At 41.3% G+C, this 21,787-nt stretch overlaps 1 protein-coding gene across 2 annotated transcripts in view; it reads right to left on the bottom strand.

Moving 5' to 3' along the window:
- rnf144aa (ring finger protein 144aa) overlaps positions 1 to 21,639 on the bottom strand; it is a 35,046-nt gene extending 13,407 nt beyond the window's left edge. The window contains exons 1-2 of one of the 2 annotated variants that reach the window (XM_060880019.1): positions 21,519 to 21,639; positions 1,496 to 1,635 (exon numbers count right to left, since the gene is read on the bottom strand). In XM_060880019.1, the coding sequence (XP_060736002.1) occupies positions 1,496 to 1,630 (135 nt within the window). In that variant the 5' untranslated portion in view covers positions 1,631 to 1,635; positions 21,519 to 21,639. Of the gene's footprint in view, positions 1 to 1,495; positions 1,636 to 20,923; positions 21,261 to 21,518 lie in introns of those variants that run through there. The other variant, XM_060880018.1, reaches the window with a different exon arrangement.
- Positions 21,640 to 21,787: the final 148 nt, after the last annotated feature.

The following is a 21,787-nucleotide window of genomic DNA, read 5'->3' as shown; positions in this document are numbered from 1 at the left end:
GAGGCTCATGACCTGCATGCATCTGTGTGTTGTGTTGTGTTGCGCTGCTGCCACATGACTGCATGTTATAACTGCATGAATGAGCAGGTATACAGGAGTTCCTAATAAAGTGACAGCCGGGTTGTCTACACTTCTATACAACCTTCATTTACAATTAGATTGTTATTATTACATTATATGTTCACAGACGATGTAAAATACAGTGCAGTGATAATCAGGATGCGTAGTAATTCACAGCTCTTTCAACCAGACAGCAACGGTAAGTGCTCAATTAGCGTAATTTCACAGTTGTCACTTCTCCTAGACTAATTGATCTCCAGAGACAAACAGTTTACAATGGTGCAACAAACAGAGCAACAACAACAACAACAATGACAAAAATATACTGCTCTATAAATTAAATCTCATTACCGTCTGGCAGAGCAGACAAACTTTTTCCCTCCCTATAAATTGAGTGATTTTTCTGAGAACACTATAAGCAGGCAGTGAAGTGAAAGATTATGAGGGAGTGTCTAAAAAACAAAGGACTAACATTATAGCCATATACGTATAAACGTTCATTCTGGACCATACCGATTTTTTGAAATGGGTTTTTTCAGCTGCTTAATACATTTCTCCTAAGCTCATGGGTTAACATTAATATTTTTCCAGCTCATTTATTTTTACTGGTAAAAAGAAAAAGCAGACAAGGCAGCCGGTGCTGTTTGAGTGAGCCATACCACACCTAGGCTAAACCTTTCCTCTTGGCAAAAGTTCATGGTTCACCTCTTCCTTTAGCATCACAGACAGAATAATGAATCTGGCCTCAGATCAGTGTGAAGGGTAAGCTTGTACCAGCACACTGCATAACCACGGGGGACAACGAGAGAACAAGAGCTTCTTCCAATGTTTATTCCTGGAACTGAATCACACTCAGCCATGTGGGCATAACAAACAGTCTTCTTGGCCTGTAACTGTTGTTTCCTAAGCACTGGACCGCATTACTAAAACTGTTGAACAACCCGCTATTTTAAATTCCGGCTTTAATACAAATGTTAAAAACCCATTTATTTCACTTCAGCATCCAGCATTCACCGATGTTTTGGGCTTTATTTTAATAGAATTCAGGTGCTATATTGCCACACTGAATGATGATGGTGATGCCAAAAGACTTTGGTAGAAAAGCCAATAAACACAGACTGCAGACCAAAATGAAACAACATAACTGGAATTGATTTTGGCTCTAATAGTAGACAGGAAACCGGCGAGAACGAAAAAGATTCAGTGTGTAAACAATAAACATTTAACAACTGAGTAGACCACAGGGGCAGCAAGCAACAGCCACAAAGAAAAAAAAAAAGCTAATCTAAAATCATCAAATGCTTAATTTCATACACCGTTAGCTACCCAGAAATGTCTATATGCTTAAACTCATCTGTGTGGCACAGCAGCCCTGGTGGTTGGTTAACCGGAATAAAAGCAATAAAAGAGTTCGAATGAAACGTCTTCTACTCACCAGCGTGCAGAACACACACTGACACTGTGTGATGGTGGTCATCTGCTCCAGGGGGAACTCTCCTAGACACAGCTTACAGGACACCAGCGGGTCCAGAGCCAGGTCCCAGGTGGGCCTATAGCGAGCCGTCGTCATGGTTCCTGACGGCACAAATACAAACACGGACAGTTTTTCTCTTACAAAGCATTACAAATGATAAGATAGGTTCCAGGCTGAGATCTGAGGAACCTGAGCACCATTTGCAAACAGTGCAAGCATGCTCTGCTCGTAAAGGAATCAGAATCAGAATCAGAATCGGGTTTACTGGCCAAGTGTGTTGACACACACAAAGAATTTGGTTCAAGCTGTTTGTGACTCTCAAAAGTACAGATATAAATAACACTATACTATACAAACTATACAAGACGATGCAGACGATGAGATACAATATAGACAGAATGAGTATTAAATATGAATATAGAATATGAACATAAAGTGTTATGTGCATAAAGTGTGAGAGTGCAAATAACAATATTGTGCGATATTATGCTTTTTATACAATATATAGGAGCAGTAATGTGTGTAATATATACAGATGATTTGATGACTGACAGTCCTGATAATGCAGTACTTATGGATATGAAGCAGTGAATATAATTATGGAGAGTTGTTGATAAGGGTGATAAGGGGCCTGGGGAAAGAAACTGTTCCTGTGTCTGGCAGTTTTAGTAAGCAAAGTTCTGTAGCGCCCGCCAGAAGGGAGGAGCTGAAAGAGGTTGTGTCCAGGGTGCGAAGGGTCAGTGGTGATTTTTCCTGCCCGGTTTCTGGTTCTTGTGTCGTACAAGTCCTGGGGAGTGGGCAGGGGGCGCCAATTATTTTTTCTACTGTTTTTACTGTGCGTTGCAGTCCGTTTCTGTCCTGTTTTGTTGCTGCACCAAACCAGATGGTGATGGATGTGCACAGTACAGATTCAATGACTGCAGTGTAGAACAGAATCAACAGCTCCTGTGGCAGACCGTACTTCCTTAATTGACGTAGAAAGTACATCCTCTGCTGGGCCTTTTTGATGATGGCGTTTATGTTGCACTCCCATTTCAGGTCTTGGGAAATGGTAGTGCCCAGAAACTTGAAGGACTCCACATATGACACAGGGCTGTTGGATATTTTGAGAGGGGGAGTGTTGAGGGGTCTTTCTTGAAGTCCACCATCATCTCCACAGTTTTGAGGGTGTTTAGCTCTAAGCTGGTGATCCACTGACAGATGGAAGGGGGTACAGTGAGCCTTAGGAGTTTGGAGTGGAGAATTTCCGGAATTATTGTATTAAAAGCTGAACTGAAGTCGACAAACAGAATCCGGGCGTATGTCCCTGTGCAGTCCAGGTGTTGCAGAATGTAGTGCAGTCCAATGTTGACTGCGTCGTTCACTGATCTGTTTGCACGGTAGGCAAACTGTAGGGGATCCAGCATCTGTTCTGTTTCAGACTTTATGTGGGCCAATACCAGCTGTTCAAAGGTCTTCATGACAGCAGATGTCAGAGCGACTGGCCTGTAGTCATTCAGTCAAGTGATGGAGGGTTTCTTGGGGACCGGGACGATTGTGGAGAGTTTAAAGCAGGAGGGGACTTCACACAGTTCCAGTGATCTGTTGAAGATATGGGTGAAGATAGAAGCCAGTTGATCAGCACATGCTTTGAGACAGGAGGGGGAGACTCCGTCGGGGCCGGGAGCTTTCCTTGTCTTCTGTCTCTGAACATCCTCTTCACAAATCGTGAGTGCAACGTGATTGCTGGGAGGAGTTGTTAATGGGGTTCTAAGAGCCTGCTTATACAGATCCCCTCTGTAGGCATCTTCCTTGGCTTGTCGAAGTTTTTTCATTTTGGCTGTGAACCATGGCTTGTTGTTACTGTATTTGAGGAAGGTTTTGGTTGGCACACACACGTCTTCACAAAAACTGATGTATGATGTCACAGTGTCAGTCAGTTCATCCAGGCTGTCAGGTCCAGCCTTAAAGATACTCCAATCAGTGCATTCAAAACAGTCTTGTAGTTCCTGCTTTGCCTCACTGGTCCATCTCTTCACTGTTTTTACTACAGGCTTAGCAGATTTTAGTTTCTGCCTGTATGTTGGAATAAGATGAACCAAGCAGTGATCAGAGTTCCCCAAGGCTGTCCTGGGTACAGAGCGATATGCGTCCTTAAGAATTGTGTAGCAATGATCCAGTGTATTTTTCTCCCTTGTGGGACGATTTATATGCCGTCTGTATTTTGGAAGTTCAAGTGTTAGTTTTGCCCTGTTAAAGTCTAATATTTAGTCCCTTTCTCAGACTGATGAAAGCTATGAAGACAAGAGGAGAGAAAAAGTGTCCGACACTCCGGATATACAATAAGGTATGACTATGTGGAAAGGTCTAATGGATGCCACTGAGAAAAAGATAAGTTCGCTCCAGCACGGGCTTGCTTCCTAAATAACTTTCCAGAGTGGAACTGTACTGGAATAAGATGTGAGTTGAGCTTAAAATGCTTAGTCACATAAACCCACACAACAGACTGAGAGGCGGAGAGGAAACGGCCCTCTTTTCAGGCTTCTTCGGTTTGGAACTCCACGCTGGCTCTAAAAAAGGTGCAGAAATCACACTTGCTTGTGCCTCCTCTGCAGATCGAGGGAGGAGGGCTATTTTTGGCAGGCATCTCTCCGTGTGCCTTCCTGTTTCACATTGTGAGCCGGGCTCCACCACACAGACCGGTTTCTGGCTGAAGTGTTTACAGGAAACGCTTGTGAACGTCTACATCGAGTGCCGTCAAAGGGCTTTCTTTGGTTAGAGCAGAAGCATTTTTCTGACATAGGCTTTCACACAGCAGGAGAGAGAGAGAGAGAGCGAGAGAGAGAGAGAGAGAGAGAGAATGAGAATATCCCGAGTTCCCATGCTTGAGTAAATCCGTGAGGCTGACACCTGGGCAGTGCTTTGACATCTGGGCAGAACCTTTAAACTGTTTCTGGTGGGAAGCCTGGTGAAAACAATAAAATAAATAAGAACCCAATGGTATTAGAAACTGACATGAGGTCACGGTGAGAGACTGCACATTCCGCAACCTTATGTAAGTTATATGTTCGCTGTATGTCCAAAAGTAAGTATGCACCAGACCACCAAACCCATGTGCCCAATCCAAAACAATGGGTTTGTTCTCTGTCTTGCTCTTATAACAGCCTCCACTCTTCTGTGAAAGCTTTCCACTGCATTGTGGAGCTTGTCTATGGGGATTCCTGCTCATTCAACCACAAGAGCATTAGTGAGGTCGTCATCCCATGACATCCCTAAGGTGTTCACTGGGATTGAGGTCAGGGCTTGGGCCACTCAAGGTCTCTAGACAACTCTCTGCTTTCAGTTTGGAAGAGGAGAACCATGGCCATTTAGTGGCTCTCAACCACCACAAGCAAATTTAAAGCATTTTAATGGCTAGTTTCCCTTAAAAGTGGAAAAAGAGCTTTGTTCATATCACTAAAACACAACATCCAAATCAAAGCCTAACTCTGACACCGAACTGGCTCCCAACATTATCTGTATTTAAAAGCAAGTAAAAACTTTCTCTGGTAAAATATATACATATATATTGGTGTCTTAGGTGTTGAGGTGTAAGAGTAGGAGAATAAATAAATAAATAAATAAATAAATAAATCGATTCTGGATAAAATATAGAATCCTCTTACAACAATAGTTGATGGGTTTTTTCTCAGATTCACAAACAAGACCTTATATCTTTCCTGTTTGGATGGTGACAGACATGCCTACAGGTCTTATTACTGAAACAGCATGTGAAAGCAGCTAAAATGACACAAGGTATTGATGACATTCAATGCCACAGAGAAAGAAGTCCCAGAATCTTAGGCACCGATATGATAAAAAAAAACTTTATGAATGAATCTTCAAATCTAATTTATATGCACTGCATACAACAGGCTGCAGAAAACTAAAATTTTCGGAGACCACGAATTTTCACTGCACTGCAACAATTGTTTTTAATCACATTTCATGGAGACGAAGGTGGAACGAATCAAATTTTGTCTGGAAAAAGGCAGGTCACTGGAAAAGGCAGGTCACTAAAATAATAAATACTTATTATTTTAGATTTATTATACTATACATCACACTGGTTGTAGCCAACCTTTGCTGACTGCTTATGTGATATTACCTACATCATTTACTTGATAAATTTGTTTCGGTTGATCCAGTGAGACTGTTGCCTGAAGCCAGGCATACAATTTACAGTGGTCATACTTTTTTCTTCTTCTTGACCAATACAAGTTTTCTGTGATTCAGAACCAACAAGGTGATTTGTGGATGCTTTGTTGCACTAACACAATTTTTATTTGTGATAAATGACTTCCATCAGCCTCGGTGTTGAACAGCGTAGCACCTAGTCCCAAGTCAAAGCCAACAAGACCAGGGCTAATTCTGTATGCACAGTTCAGGCTTACATCATCCCTCAGTCTCTCCTCATTCTGCCATGGCCTGCTGTTCTGTATTCTACATCCATCCATCTCTGCTACATTCCCTATCCACCTCTACTAACAGTCTCATCATTCTTCAGCACTGCAGAACATGATGCAAATGTGCACCGACCTCAGCCAAGCAGCGGCTATTAAATGTTCGAAAAAATATTTAATCTCGGTTGTAATGTGAACTTGAACTTTACAAATGAGGTAAGTGATGCTTACAAACAAACCAGACTGAAAAAACTGCTCTGCGAACGTATGAAGAGGTGGAACTACAGCATCATGCAGCAATACAAGTGGAAACCTGAACAAAAGGAAAAGTGGCAGCTCAGTGGTAAAAGTGTTGTACTACTGATCACGAAGGTCGCAGGTTCACCAAGCTGCCACTGTTGGGCCCCTGAGCAAGGACCTTAACCCTCCATTGTACTGCTGTTTAAATTGCACAACTTGCTCTTGATAAGGGTGTCTGCCAAATGCTGTAAATATAAAACCACTCACGAATAGGGTTGGGAACCGAGAACCGGTTCTTATTCAGAACCGGTTCTGTTCTTTAAACCGGTTCCAAAAGTTCCAATGCGATGACGGGCAAAGCGCTGGGAACTTTCACTTTAAATAGCCATGTCATACCTCATGAATATTAATTGTTTACACTGTAAACAAAATAACCAAATTAACAAAGCTTACCACAGAAATCAGCCACTCGTGCTGCTGTGCTGAGGTACACTTTGTGTTAAACATGTCTAAAAAACGTCTAAAGTGTGGATTCATTTCCAAAGCTACAACAATGAAGCAAATCTACCCCGTCTGAGAGCGTTTTCTCCACAGCTGGAGATACAATAAGCCAGGAAAGGTCTCGTCTTCTCCCAGAGAAAGCAAACGTTAATGTTTCTTCAGAAAAATTGCTAACTGTTTTGCTAAGTTGTAATTCTGGATGTTAAATTTGATGTTGGATTTATTTCAATTTAAATTGATATGAATTGAAATGCTCTGTTTAAAATATTTAAAGAGTGATTAATAAACACAAATGGAATTGTTTAAGTATTGTGCATTATTTTTCACATTTATTTTATTATGGAATCGGAATCAGAACTGGGAATCGTAAGGCAGAACTGGAACTGAAAAATTTCTTTTGATACCCAACCCAAGGAATTTCAGAAAGTCATGAAAAATGTGCACAAGATACCAAGACTTGGGGATGGGGGTAGAATAGTGTGTAATGTGTTGGACTAGTGATTGGAAGCTTGTGAGTTTGAATCCTAGGTTCACGAAGCTGCCACTGCTGGGCCCCTGAGCAAGGCCATTAATCCTCAAATGCTCAGTTGTATACATTCATTCATTCATCTCATTCATTCATACCGCTTATCCGAACTACCTCGGGTCACGGGGAGCCTGTGCCTATCTCAGGCGTCATCGGGCATCAAGGCAGGATTCACCCTGGACGGAGTGCCAACCCATCACAGGGCACACACACACTCATTCACTCACGCAATCACACACTAGGGACAATTTTTCCAGAGATGCCAATCAACCTACCATGCATGTCTTTGGACTGGGGGAGGAAACCGGAGTACCCGGAGGAAACCCCCGAGGCACGGGGAGAACATGCGGAAGGTGGAGGCGGGAATCGAACCCCGACCCTGGAGGTGTGAGGCGAACGTGCTAACCACTAAGCCACCGTGCCCCCCCAGTTGTATACAATGAGATAAAAATTTACGTCGCTCTGGTTGAGAGCATTTAGCAAATGATGTAAATGTAAATGAAAAGCAGTCGATTCTATTCCGTTTTATTTGCACAGCGCTTTTAACAAAAGCCATTATCACAAAGCAGCTTTACGGAAAAATCTGTTACTCCAAGGGTATACGTTTAAAATGCATATTATCCCTAATGAGCAATCCAAAGGTGGTATGGGAAGTATAGAAAACTCCACTGAGATGATATGAGGAAAACCAGAGTCAAAAGGGAACCCGTCTCATCTGGGTGACAGCGGAGTGTGATTATAAATCATTTCCCTTCTATAAATATCAACTATATGGTTGAAAAGTGCAATTGGGTAACCAGGAGATTCGTTCTAGTTTATCGTGAAGTCTATTTTGTTATCAGCTGTTCACTGATGGAAACTTGTATGCGCACTAAAGTAGTCACATGCATGGAGCAGTGAAGCGACAGATGCGGACAGATGCGTGTGAGAGCGCTTCTATTCTGCGAGTGCACTTTGCGTCTTCAATTTTAATGACCAGGCTTACGGCTTCTGCTCTGTCCGATCGGATCTGGTGTTTTTGCTCTCTCTATCTATGGTGTTTAGAAGTCAATGACATCTTACACATAACTGATATCCTCAACACTAGGAGTTTGTTATCCATGCAAACATAAACAGAGCGAAATAAAGCATTCCACGCTGCCCCTCATTGCTTAATACTAACCAGATAAAGATCTACAGTGACACGTAACATAAAACGTGTATTTTAACTCGAAAAATTGTATTTATGCACCACTAGTTTATTAGCAATTATGTTTCCTTGTAAAAATGGCATAGTAATAAAATAACGTGGGATTAAGAACAACAGGAAACTGAACTTCTGTCTTTTCATCACAGCTATAAACTAAACAGTAAGAAATCCTGGTAGTAAATATTTGCTCAAAACTCCTGCACTTACATCATTTACCACACGTTCATTATTCCTCTGCAAGACATCAGCAAGAACAAAGCTTCCAAAATGTCGTGTTTTCCTGCAGTAAAAGCTCAGTGGACGGAGAAAACAGCAATTGATCTTCTCACATAGCTATTAAACTATATAGCTATATATATATTTTAAGTCTCACACACAAACAATTAAGCACCTTGCAAGAAAGTGGTCCTTGTTTTGGACTCTTTTTTACAGCAAGCGTGGAGCATCTGCTCCCCCGATCCAACCTGCTGGGACACAAATTGCTTTGTTTCTAGACAAAACCCAAAGTTAATTTGCACATAATGATCTTATAAATAGTTTGCCCTCCTGTAATTTGTGGGCTTTACAGAAAGGTAAGTCTCTTGGAGAAAGTAGGACGTGTTGCATGCTGACATCACTTCCTCCTTAAGAGATCTAGGTTAGCTTTATGAAGAAAAACGTGGGACGTAGGGGAACGAGATCAAATTTCACAGGCATAAATACACACCTTGAAAAAACATTCCTGTCCTGTAACTAGACGGATTTCTGGAATGAATGTAAAGGGTTAAAGCTATATTAAATTTGAAATGCATTAATGTTGTATCGCTCAAGCTTTATCTAATGTTTGTCTTATTTACTAGAGTTAACAATACAATGGGTGAGATTCTCATTGCTGCCTATGTAGAGTGTGAGAGAGAGAGAGAGAGAGAGAGAGAGAGAGAGAGAGAGAGAGAGAGAGAGAGAGAGAGAGAGAGAGAGAGAGAGAGAGAGAGAGAGAGACATAGCGAGAGCGAGAGAAACAGAGACACAGAGAGAGAGAGAGCAACAGAGAAAGAGAGAGAGAGCGACAGAGAGAGACAGAGACAGAGAGAGAGAGAGAGAGAGAGCAATAGAGAAAGAGAGAGCGACAGAGAAAGAGAGAGCGACAGAGAAAGAGAGACAGAGAGAGAGAGAGAGAGAGAGAGAGACAGAGAGAGAGAGAGAGAGAAAGAGAGAGAGAGAGAGAGCAGATTATTAGACATACCTAGCATTGGTCTAACAGCAGAATCGTCATCGTCACCATATAAGACAGCTGCGACTGAAAGATATTCTCTGGCTAAACCTATAGAGCTGTTGAAAAAAACAGCAGGTGGATTCATTTTAACTTAATCTTTAATAGACACAAATTTTCTAGCGGTGCCAAAGATCTGCATCATGAACTACGTATAGTTGCTAAAACTACACCATTCACAGCAGGGCTATAAGGCAGGTTTTGGCTTGTTACCAGAGCAAAGTCTCAGTCTCTGCTTCCAAACATAGCAACATAGGCTCTGATGCACTCCGATGCTAAACTTGTCAATGCACGTTTCTTGGGGGGAAAAGAGAAGCAAAAAAACAAAATATTGCACAATGCAACCCCGGAGCCCTGAAACCCGGCAACGGAAAACAGAGTTTCTTACCATTCTCACACTCGGTCTATAAATAGAACCATGCAGTCCAATTAAAGCGGTTTTAAAACGTAGCTGTAATCACCTTGCACTGCTTAAAGCCTGAGATTATCTGCCTGTTGTCAAGTCAGCCTACTACATTTTTTTTCACTCTGATGCTGGCAATGACCGTCTAAAACAAGCCTAACACTGACAGCTAAGAAACGACTGCTTTAGAAGTTAAATCAGGTGTCAAATCCAACTGTTCAGGAAGGTCAAAGAGCAAGAACGTGCACTAAGCAAAAAAAAAAAAGAAAGAAAATCTGGCCAGCAGTTTACTATGTGAAGAATGGGATTTCATTAAGAATCAGAGCTGCATGGTTGTTCAGTTTCTTTTGTTGAAACACAAAAAAAAACCCCAGAAATTCATGAGTCACAGTGAGAAGAAACTACAACAGCCAGATGAAAATTCTACCTACAGGAGGAACATGTGAAACCCCACACGGACGACAGAAACCCAGACCATGGAGCTGTTAGACAAAAATGCTACACGATCCAGACCCCGGGTTTTAATCAGCGATCTCTGTATTAAAGCCAGAACACAATAATGTCTTCCTCCTGATGGTCCTTATGACACATTACAGCAACATCCTATTGCAATCAACATCATATTACAAGCCTTTTCACTGGACTCTAGATATCTCTGCAACGCATCCAGACGCTTAGACAATAGAGATTAAGATGGCGATCAGATCAGACCACGGTGCATCTCTTTGGACTGGGACAGGAAACCCAAGTACCCAGAGGAATCCCCGGAAGGACGTTTAGAAGATGCGTTTAAGTTAACACAGCATGTAGAGTGGAGGTGAAGGCAGATGTCCATCCTGCATCCCACAATACATAACATGCATCACAATATACGCTCACTTTGATAGGAACATCTGTAACAACTACTCATTCATGCATTTAGCCAAACAGTTACTCAGTTGGCAGACACCCTCATCCGAAGTGCTTTGAAGTCTCAACCAATGAAGACATTAACACTGGGTTGCTAGGCTACAAACTTTGGATACCATCAAAACTAAAACTTTGTCCGGGGTTGTTGTGGTTGTTTTTTTTAATATACACACAAACAACCAGTGAGAATAAGTGCTAGTGTTTCAGGAAGAGTGAAGTCTCCGCTGTTCAGACATCTAGGGGAAGTTGGTCCACCACCTCAGTGCCAGAACAGAATCTTGCTGTATGCCTACGTCTTACCCTGAGAGATGGTGGGACCAGTCGAGCAGTGCTAATATACCATGCTTTATCTCTTCAGGTTTTGGAGAGCATGTGCCCAATGTATCATCAGGTTTCTGTTCTTGACTGACAGGAGCGGAACCCAGCGAGGTCTTCTGTTGCTGAACTTGGTTATTTACAGTATACAAGCTACCAAACACATTCCTGTCAGTTCTTGACAGTCTTGTCATTCTCCTCTAAATGCTCTAATCGACGAGGCATTTCCGGTTGAAGAACGAATGCTGGATGGTTTTATTGTGTTTCGCACCATTCTGTGGGACCTATAAAGTCTGGCGTGTGTGAATATCCCGGGAGAAACACTCTCAGCCTCGGCCTGTGTGGCACCAAGAAAAATACCGAGCCCAAAATCACTTTTCATTTTAAAATCTTCGACTTTTCCTCATTCTGATGTTTGATGTGCGCAGTAAGTAAAACCCGGCCGGTATTTGCATGCTTTCATGCGCTGCGCTGCGGCCACATTAACTGACTGGTGAAGTGTATACAGATCGGTCAGCACTTTCTCCAGCATTTCTAATCTGATAAGGTGCTTCCAGTGTTTCTAAGAATTATTTCAAAAGATTTTAAAAAAGTACACATATCACAGAAAAGATATCATGATATTGAGATCGGATCGTTGTGTACACGGCACAATCACAAAGCAGTGAGCTGTAATTAATGTGGTTGGATTACCGTGGGCTTCTGCGTAAGACAGAAAGAACACTATCTGATGCTGCAAAACATGTTTTGTCATTTTTAACCTTAAGTTACGCGTTGCGAATTATTTTGCATGGCACTGCATGAGAAATGGTTTTATGTAAAACAGGCATTGCAGTTGGTTTCACGTAAAAATGCTCATGCATTTCCAAACTATTGTTTTTTTTTTTTTTTGTTAGGAAAAAAAGACTGCTGCAGAGTTTAGAAAGACTCAAACCTGTGTTTCAGCTGAACAAGACAGACGTCTGTATATGCAATCAAATGGCAATTTTCAGGCAATTTAGAGGAGAAGAAACACTTAGGGATGTTTCTGCAAAGCCTGTCTGACTGACTCACATTCATCACCCGATCTTTATTTTATTTCAGTGTTTCAGAGGTAGCACCTTCTCTAAGAGCTGCCGGTTACGCTCCGTTCCTTCTGTCCAGAACACCATGCGATGCTGCGGTCGTTAAATGGTGTCTTTTCTATTAAAAGCAGTCGTTTCGTAATTGTCCTGTTACCTTGTGCTGTCACACTCCTCGTAAATGGTATTTGTGAGATTGAACCGTTTCGGTCTGGTCAAAATATTATAAAATGAATGACGTTGAACAAAAGCAACAAAAGCTACTCAGTTACAGTATCTACTCTGAATGATGAGTAAGCAGACATCAGGGGGAAAAAAAAGTCCGAGCAGATAACTCAAAGTTAATCCGGCGTCAGCTTCCTGTAGGGAATTTCCTTTCCTGATGGGAGACACACACACACCTCAGAGTAATGATGAAACCTGCTGTAAGAAAATGACTAGTCGCTTTGATACAAGCCCCATTAAAGAACGTGTTGTTTCTCATCTCTCTGTGGTCAGATTTACAAGCATTATAATAATGATAGTGAATGATCCAAACAGGTTTAATCAAGTCTTTATCCCTGATTCAACATTCCACCTCCTTGTTAAAACACGGTGCCTTCGCTGCCTGGAGAAATTAGTGGAGGTTAACGCAGCACTTAAATGGGTTTAATGCAGCACACCAGTTGTACCTTCCGCTTTCTAAAAGCACTCAGGAACGTGCGCACGTTCTCCTGAAGTACTCAACACCTCGTAACAAATCATAGGAAATGATTTCTGTTTGAAGTCTCGCATGAAGAGGAAAATGCAACGAATCCTGTCTTTTCAATGACAGAGCTGAAAATGAAAAGACTGTTTCGTTAGAGAATCTAGACGGAGGTGTCGGTTTCATTTAAACGCCAGATTCCAAATATGTAATTACATACAGCAACAACATAAATGCCTATGTTTTATAGAGAGCCAAAATTTTTTTTAAATTATTTATATACATATATACACACACACGTATATATACACACACACACACACATATACATATATATATATATATATCTAAAAATGTCTGCACACACACACACACAGGGTTATAATTTATTTTATAATATAACCAAACCCTGATTATAAGCCTGTTTACAATTGGGTTGTCATGGTAACCCGTATGTCATTGCTCATACTGGTGTTGTTTTTTCCCTGCCCTACCTACCTATGGCTCAAATGAGTGAGATCATTGTGTCAGGGATTATGTGTCAGACGTTGTCAGTACCTGATTCTGTTACCGTCCAGCCTTACTGCAGCTAGCACCCTTTCTGCCTGCCCCATTTGTAGTAACATACAAGTCCAAAAAAAAAAAAAAAAAAGGGTTGTAATATCTAAATATAATATCTAAATATCTGCCTTGGCTGATTGATTTTTTATATATATATACATATATATATATATATATATATATATATATATATATATATATATATATATATATATATATATATATATATATATATATATATATGTGTCTGTGTGTGTGTGTGTGTGTGTGTGTGTGTGTGTGTGTGTGTGTAGAGTTATAGCCTAAATGTGGCCAAAACTGAAATAAGGAAAGAGACTATTAATGTAGAGAAAGAAATGTGATTAACGTCCACCATTACAGGCAGAAACGGCAGCGTATAAATGACTTCATCTCCTCGAGAAACCCTGTGGCATCTCATCTCTGTCTACGAAATTAAAAGGAAATGACAGCCATTAGCTACACTGCTTATTTCTATTGACAAGTGCAGACAGTAAGAGTGCGAGGTCAGCCACAACTGCAATCTGTTGTCGCAAATGCTTCTACATTCCGAAAGTGACATGAAGAAAAAAAAAACCTCAACAGTGAAAACAGGCATTTGACTTTACGCACAAGAGGAAGGGAGTGGCGAACTGTTGGAAGAACGAAACATATTGTGTTCAGGCTCTTAGTTGTTGTTTGTGCTTTTCAAAGTTGCCTGGAAATGACAGAGATTCTTCAATCAGGGGAAAAAAGAAAAAAAAAAGAAGAAAAAAACAAACACACACCTTAATGAGTGTCAAACAAACCCATGTAACACATCTCACCTTGACGGTGTAACAAACCTAAATCCAAGGCGTAGGCAGCCTTGTGCATGGCTGACCATCATACCCATATGTATGCTTTCCCTACATTTTTGTACAGTATGCCTTTGTATATCACAGTATTAAATTCTCCCTTCTCTGAAACGAAGAAGCCTGAACATGTTCTAACACGACATGCCCCTGTGCCTAAAACAAGGTCCATGAACACACAGTTCACCAAGTCTGGTTGGGGGGAACTTGTCCCTGCACAGAGCCCTGACCTCGACCCCACTGAACACCTCTGTGATGAACTGGAACTCTGAATACACACCAGGCCTCTTCACCAATGTCAACATCAACGCCTGACCTCATTTTCTCTAATGACCAAAATTTCCCACAGTCCCACGATTCTAACACAAATCCTTCCCAGGAAACTGAAAAACAATATAACAATATAACAGCACGCACTGGTGTAATGATCAGGTGCTCACCAACTTTCAGGTAAAAATTTTAGAAAATGCTTTTAAATGTTTAAATGTCAAGGTCTGAATCCATTTTGTCAAAGTTGAAATGATTAGATGCTCGTTCGTTTCCATGATTCTGAAATGAATGTGTTTACGCAGCTAACTATCTCCCCGTGACATTAGTGGCCACTTTTTCCTGGAAACCAACCAAAACAGATAATTCTTTGCTTAACATAATCATAACCAGAAGCTAATGAAGCAGTACCTAATCCCAGTCTATGTAAGCACAGTGGCCAGGCTTCAACGTGCAGCGCTCTGGTGCACCGTGTACAAGAGAGCACTTGAAGAGAAAACAAAGCCGCATGACTCGGCCGGTGCCTGCAGACTTGCTGTCCTCAGCTTCACTCAGCCTTTCAACACGTTCTCTGTCTCGCGATGACAAACACACATGTCTTGATGCACAACAGTGACTACGTTCATACTGACAGACTCCCAGTGTAAAATACAGTTCGGAAAAATAGCACTGTTTCGGTTTCTGCTATATTAATTGCTGACAGAGATTTTTTTTTTCTAATATCTTCCAGTGTGGTTTCAAACATTATCGTCAACCACAGTGAGCCGATTTAAGCCATTGAGAGCGACAATCATCATTACTGTCTCTCAACGACGACAGATGTAAAAGGACGACGACCTCAGAATAGAGATGACACGGCACGCCGCTTTCTTAGACGACAGCACGATGTGCAATTCTGGAGATTTTTAATAACCGACAATAATTTGGGTCTTTTTTTTTTGCAGGATTTTATAGATTTTTTTTTTAAACTCACAAACCACAAATGAGAAAATATATGATGATGTCCGACCAGTGGGGGACAAACGCCACAGTTAAAAAGCAGAGGAGAAATTTACTGCTGTATTTACAGGCTTCATAGTGCAGCATAATGACTTTTAAAAATCCACTTATATCAAAGATGATGTATTGCGAATCATTTCGCAAAATGCAGCTCTCAGCATCATGTGTGTCATGCACAAAGTCACATTTTATGGAATTAGAGGAACAACTGCATAAAAAAAAATAAATAAATAAAAAATAAAAAACCCTCATTAAAGCACCCAAGCAAACAAACACATTAACATCTGCCCTAAATAAAAGATGAGCAGCTTTTTCACCCATTACAGCATGTTTTCTCCTCTTTTAATAGCCCCAAATTGAATTTGCTGCCATTCTTCTCTCCCCCTGATATAACCTCTTACACAGCACTCATAGCCAGTATGGAGCAAGTCATGATTTGCTTCCTGAAATAAACACTTCTCTAACATGATGAGCCAGCACCTTTCACTGCTTAGTTCCTACATTTCACGTCGCACATCATTCGCTTCCTAACCACAGACGCTGACTAATCTAAGCTGTGATGCGACTACAGAAGAGTTAGGAGTTCTTCATGAACGAAGAGAGATGTGAAACACTGTGACTCAAAGAGAAGATGCTCGGTCACTGGCATGGCGTCTGGGAGTAAAGGTCTCGTCTAAACGTGCCTCTACAGTAGGGCTTATTCCTGATGAAATAAGAAGCAGAATTTGAATCAAGATCTGTAGTCTTTCTCCAATTTTAAGTGGAACTACTGGGTTAGGTCATATGGCAAAAAAATAGTACATCGTTTGGTCTTAGTATCATCATACATAGATGTACAATACAGATATAAGTAGACCTTAAGGATAATATCATTACTCCACGTTCTCTTATTTTGTATACAAGATATTTTTGCATTGATACTTCACACGGTTGTTTCCAGCCTGGTACCCGATCATACGGTGTAGCTGCTCAGCTGCTGGGGGGGTATTTATTTCTTTCTTTCTTTTTTTTTCCTTTTTTTTTTTTTGATAAACAGCCTGAAGCATGGCAAAATATAGATCGGTTTCAAAATATTATAATCTTGTGTGCAAGTACAATTAAACAAGAAAAAAAAAAAAAACAGACCATCATAAAGAGTTAATCCCCATTCCTAACACAATGTACAAACTTTTCTCCTCGTGTCCAGATAACAGGTCCTGATCCAGATAGATCCTTGTAAAGAGAAATGCGTTAAAATAGGAGACAGATAAGAAATAATTCTCTACGCCTGTGAGATATGAGACACAATTCTTTTTATCTGTAGTGCTAACACTAACAATAATGACATACTGGACTTTTTTTTCTTCGATTATTGAGGTGAAGGTTCTCTACTAAGACATGACGCACTGCAGCAGACTTTGTTCTTTCGTTTCAAAGCCTTGTGCTTCACTTCTCTAGAAGAGAAAGTTCATTTTCCTTTTCGTTAGAAGCACTAAGACTGACGCTGAACCGGATTTCTGACTTCAGCTCCTTTGCCGTTCTTGTGACTTTGCCTGTAGAGGCACAAAATAAAGTGTTGTGTACTTTCATCTTGGACTTTAGCCGTGGTGCTTATCATACCGTATGATTGTGTACGGCTGACAGAAACCCAACTTAGAAATCAGCCTCATTTTTAAACAAGAGAAGTTACAAGAGCACCACAACAACTGTATGAACGTGCCCTTGCCTGCGTGACTCAATAAGAAAACCGGTCATTACAAGGAGTGTCTGGGACGAACACACGCACACAGCAATAACATTAATAACAGTATTTGAAGTCGTTCTGTTTTTGATGGACGGATTATCTCTGTACAATTTATTCCATCTTTTATGCTCCTGTGATGTTTAACCGCTTTTTCTGGCTTATTGCTATTATAAAATGAAATCCCTAAATAAAGGTCACAAATAATGAGTTATATTAGCAGTAAACAAAACGTAAAGGTAAGCTTTGGTTGCTAAAATTATTGACAGGATAATGGCTTAAGTGGAACAGTTTTATTGGTTTAAAAGAATACAGAATTGAATGATTGTACTACGGTCGTAGGTTCAAGTTTATTAAGGATTTGTCGATGGTATTCAGTGTGGCTCGGTTCGACTTTTCAGAATTAAACCTGTCTTGAAGTTGTTAAGTCGATTTGGATAAAAACAAAATTATGAGCAAGAAAATTTGACTATTTTTTTCCCCCATTTCTCCCATTTCTGCTAAACTATCTGACAGGAAAATGGATAAGCCAATCCATAAAAAGCACAATCGATCTGTTATGTTTCTCAATCCAGCCTTTGACCGCCCTTCTTTATGCCTTGGGTCTGCCGTGCTGTGAAAAACGCTGTCCTACAGTATGTTGCTCTCCATTTACACGGCAAAAATTACTACCGCATTAAATACAATAGGTAAAAACTTCAATTGTATCAAATGTTTCAAGCAAACAAAGAAAGAGATAAACACTCAAAAAAATTTCTCAAACCTCTCAGCCGAAAAAATCCATTTCCATTAATAACAATAATAGTAGCAACAATAAAAGTTAACTAAACGCTCTTTGTACAGACACGTTAATTTAATAAAAGGCTGTACGAGTCTGACTGATGACTCACAAGTAGCTCTGATGTGGAATGATTATATTTCGAACGTCATCTCGAGGACTGACGTGTTTTAGTTCTGAAGGGGAAAAATAAAGTTGCAGTTTCGTCAACCTCTAACCAAGCAAAGAAGTCCAAACTTCAGGATTTTTGCCAAAGTTAGAGAGTCATTATTCTCCTGGAAAGTGAAGGTATCTGCCTCTGCCTCTTGTGCTACATCATGTTGATGCTCTTACAGCACAAGCAACCCATTATCCCTTAGAATACAGCAACACAGCACTTCAGTATACTGGGCAGACACGGCTGGGCGAGATAAATGGAAAAGCACAGGAGCGCACAGACAAGACACAGACAGAGCTGTATGCAGAAACACGCAGACACAGGCAGACAGACACAGAGACGCAGGCAGCCAGACCCAGGCAGCCAGACCCAGACAGACGCACGCAGCCAGACACAGACAGACGCACGCAGCCAGACACAGACAGACGCACGCAGCCACAGACACAGACAGACGCACGCAGCCACAGACACAGACAGACGCACGCAGCCACAGACAGACGCACGCAGCCACAGACACAGACAGACGCACGCAGCCACAGACGCACGCAGCCACAGACGCACGCAGACACAGACGCACGCAGACACAGACGCACGCAGACACAGACGCACGCAGACACAGACGCACGCAGACACAGACACACGCAGACACAGACACACGCAGACACAGACACACGCAGACACAGACACACGCAGACACAGACACACGCAGACACAGACACACGCAGACACAGACACACGCAGACACAGACACACGCAGACACAGACACACGCAGACACAGACACACGCAGACACAGACACTCGCAGACACAGACACTCGCAGACACAGACACTCGCAGACACAGACACTCGCAGACACAGACACTCGCAGACACAGACACTCGCAGACACAGACACACGCAGACACAGACACACGCAGACACAGACACTCGCAGACACAGACACTCGCAGACACAGACACTCGCAGACACAGACACTCGCAGACACAGACACTCGCAGACACAGACACTCGCAGACACAGACACTCGCAGACACAGACACTCGCAGACACAGACACTCGCAGACACAGACACTCGCAGACACAGACACACGCAGACACTAAGACACACACAGACACTAACAGACAGACACAGAGACTCACACAGAGAGACAGACACACAGACACATGCAGACAGACAGACAGACAGACACAGACAGACAGACAGACAGACAGACAGACAGACACACACAGACAGACAGAGGTTTTAAGTGTGCTTAGACAGAAATGGATTTGTTACAGTAACCTTGTCGAATTTTAAACATCAGATAACATGAAAATGAAAATATCCTTTCAGGAGCGGTGGGTCAAAATAAATTACATTAAAAGAACACAAGGCTATATTCTGACCAATACATTTGATTATAAGACGCTATGGTAATAGGACCACTTGTGCTTTTAATCAATTATTATTTACAAGAAGTGCAGACCACAATAAATCTGAAATTGATCTGAACATAACTTTCAATAACTAACACTGACCCGTAACAGGAAGACATTTTACATTCCAATATACAAGATAAAGGCATACAGCATGTAAAAACATGTTGAAACTGCCGTACATGACACTCTGGTACAGAAGCAGTTCAACACAAAGCACAAATAATCATCAGTAAACACACAGCCAGACCCTCGCTCACCAAATGTTAGAGTAAACGCCATGAAATGCTTAGCAACACAGACTGAAAAGACATATTTCCTTCTGCTCTGCAATGCCAACACATCTTTCTGCACTCTTTATATCTGCAATCGCTATTCTGTTGTGTATTCCTACTTTCTTCATGATCCTACCCTTTATTTTACCCAGAAGGTTTCTTCCATTCTCTCACTGAAGATGCAGTCAGTCCACCACAATGATTTTAGCATCCATCCCATTTATTTCACATTTTTGATATCAGTGAAATGTGTATTGACTGATATCCCAAACTGATGCAAATCAAATCAGACATTTTCAGAGCTTTCGTCCATCGACTCATGAATTAAATGTGAATCAGGTGAATCAAGAACAAGCCCTTAAACGGAAAACGCTGATGTCAAAACATCCGTGAGGTGTTCAGAAATCTGGATGCTTATTTGTTTTCCGTGACAATAACAAAAGCAGCCTCGCTCATGTCACAAGGTGACAGTGATGAGAAAGTCAAGTCAAGTCAAGGTGACAATGATGAGAAACTGCAATGCAATACTAGGAGTTACAGCAGAGGTTCGACTCGGCTGGCAAACAAAACCTTGTTAGTTTGAGCAGAGTGCACAGGTGAAGAGGTGAGAAAGACGTGCACTATAACTAGAGATTAAGATATGGACATATTCCACTGGCACCACTATTTTTCACAAGCTGTCAATGGTGCAGAGCCAAAAAGGTGAAATTAGACCAGCATATCAATGAAAAAAAAATATAAAAAGAAAAACTCTGTTTCATTGGACATCACTGAAGATCACTAAAGATTAATATTCAAAAGGTTTTAAGGTTCTTTTTCCTTTAAAAGGGTGACATGTAGCTGTAAAATATTAGTAAAGAAACTCACCTTAGCTTCAAAGATGTGGCCCGAATTTGTCCTAGCTGTGTCTGTGTGTGTGTGTGTGTGTGTGTGTGTGTGTGTGTGTGTGTGTCTGTGTCTGTGTCTGTGTGTGTGTGTGTGTGATCCTCAGATAGCACAGATTACTGTGAAAGGATGTGAAGCAGCTAACAGTAGCTTGCTATCTTTAGTGCACTAGCTGGTTAGCTTACTGTCCCAATGTGAGCACAGTGAAGCGTTCAGGCTTTTAAACAAAAACAATAATTATGTCCAGACTTCAGGACAGACAACATCTGCCTTAAGAGGTCTTCATTTCACTGAGAACATCTCAATAACCTGTGGAAAAGAAACGAGGAAAAAAATCCACTCTACTATATGAAATCATATAAGGCTATAAATGTTTATTTGCTAGCTAGCTATCTGTCGACGTTTAAAAAAAACAACAAAACAAAACAGTGTTGTCAACGATGCACTAAAACGTTGAACGCAGCACGCGTATCTAACGTTAAGTAACACAACCTGAATGCGCTATTAAACAGCTTGTCGTGTTTGTGAGGCGGTTGAGATAAAAATCATGCCCGGGTAAAGCTTCAGTATGTCTTACCGCTGGTCTCGGTTCAGTTTGGGAGAATCAGCTGATGAATCTGATGTGTTATGAAGACGCCATTTGTCTGACTGTTTCCTAGTTGGCGCTTTACAGAACGACGAGTGCCAAAACAAACCGCACACGAGCGCCTCCTGCTGTACAAACCGCACCATTTCATATTTCTCCTACAATTTGTAATATTAGCGAGAATTCTGATTCTTCACACGGTCTAATCTTCTCCAATCTTGTCTAATCTTGTCTAATCTTGTCTAATCTTTCCACCAGCC

The sequence above is a fragment of the Tachysurus vachellii genome, chromosome 10 (assembly GCF_030014155.1).
Source record: "Tachysurus vachellii isolate PV-2020 chromosome 10, HZAU_Pvac_v1, whole genome shotgun sequence".
Classification (NCBI taxonomy): Eukaryota; Metazoa; Chordata; class Actinopteri; order Siluriformes; family Bagridae; genus Tachysurus; species Tachysurus vachellii.
This window is presented reverse-complemented; position numbering and strand designations above follow the sequence as displayed.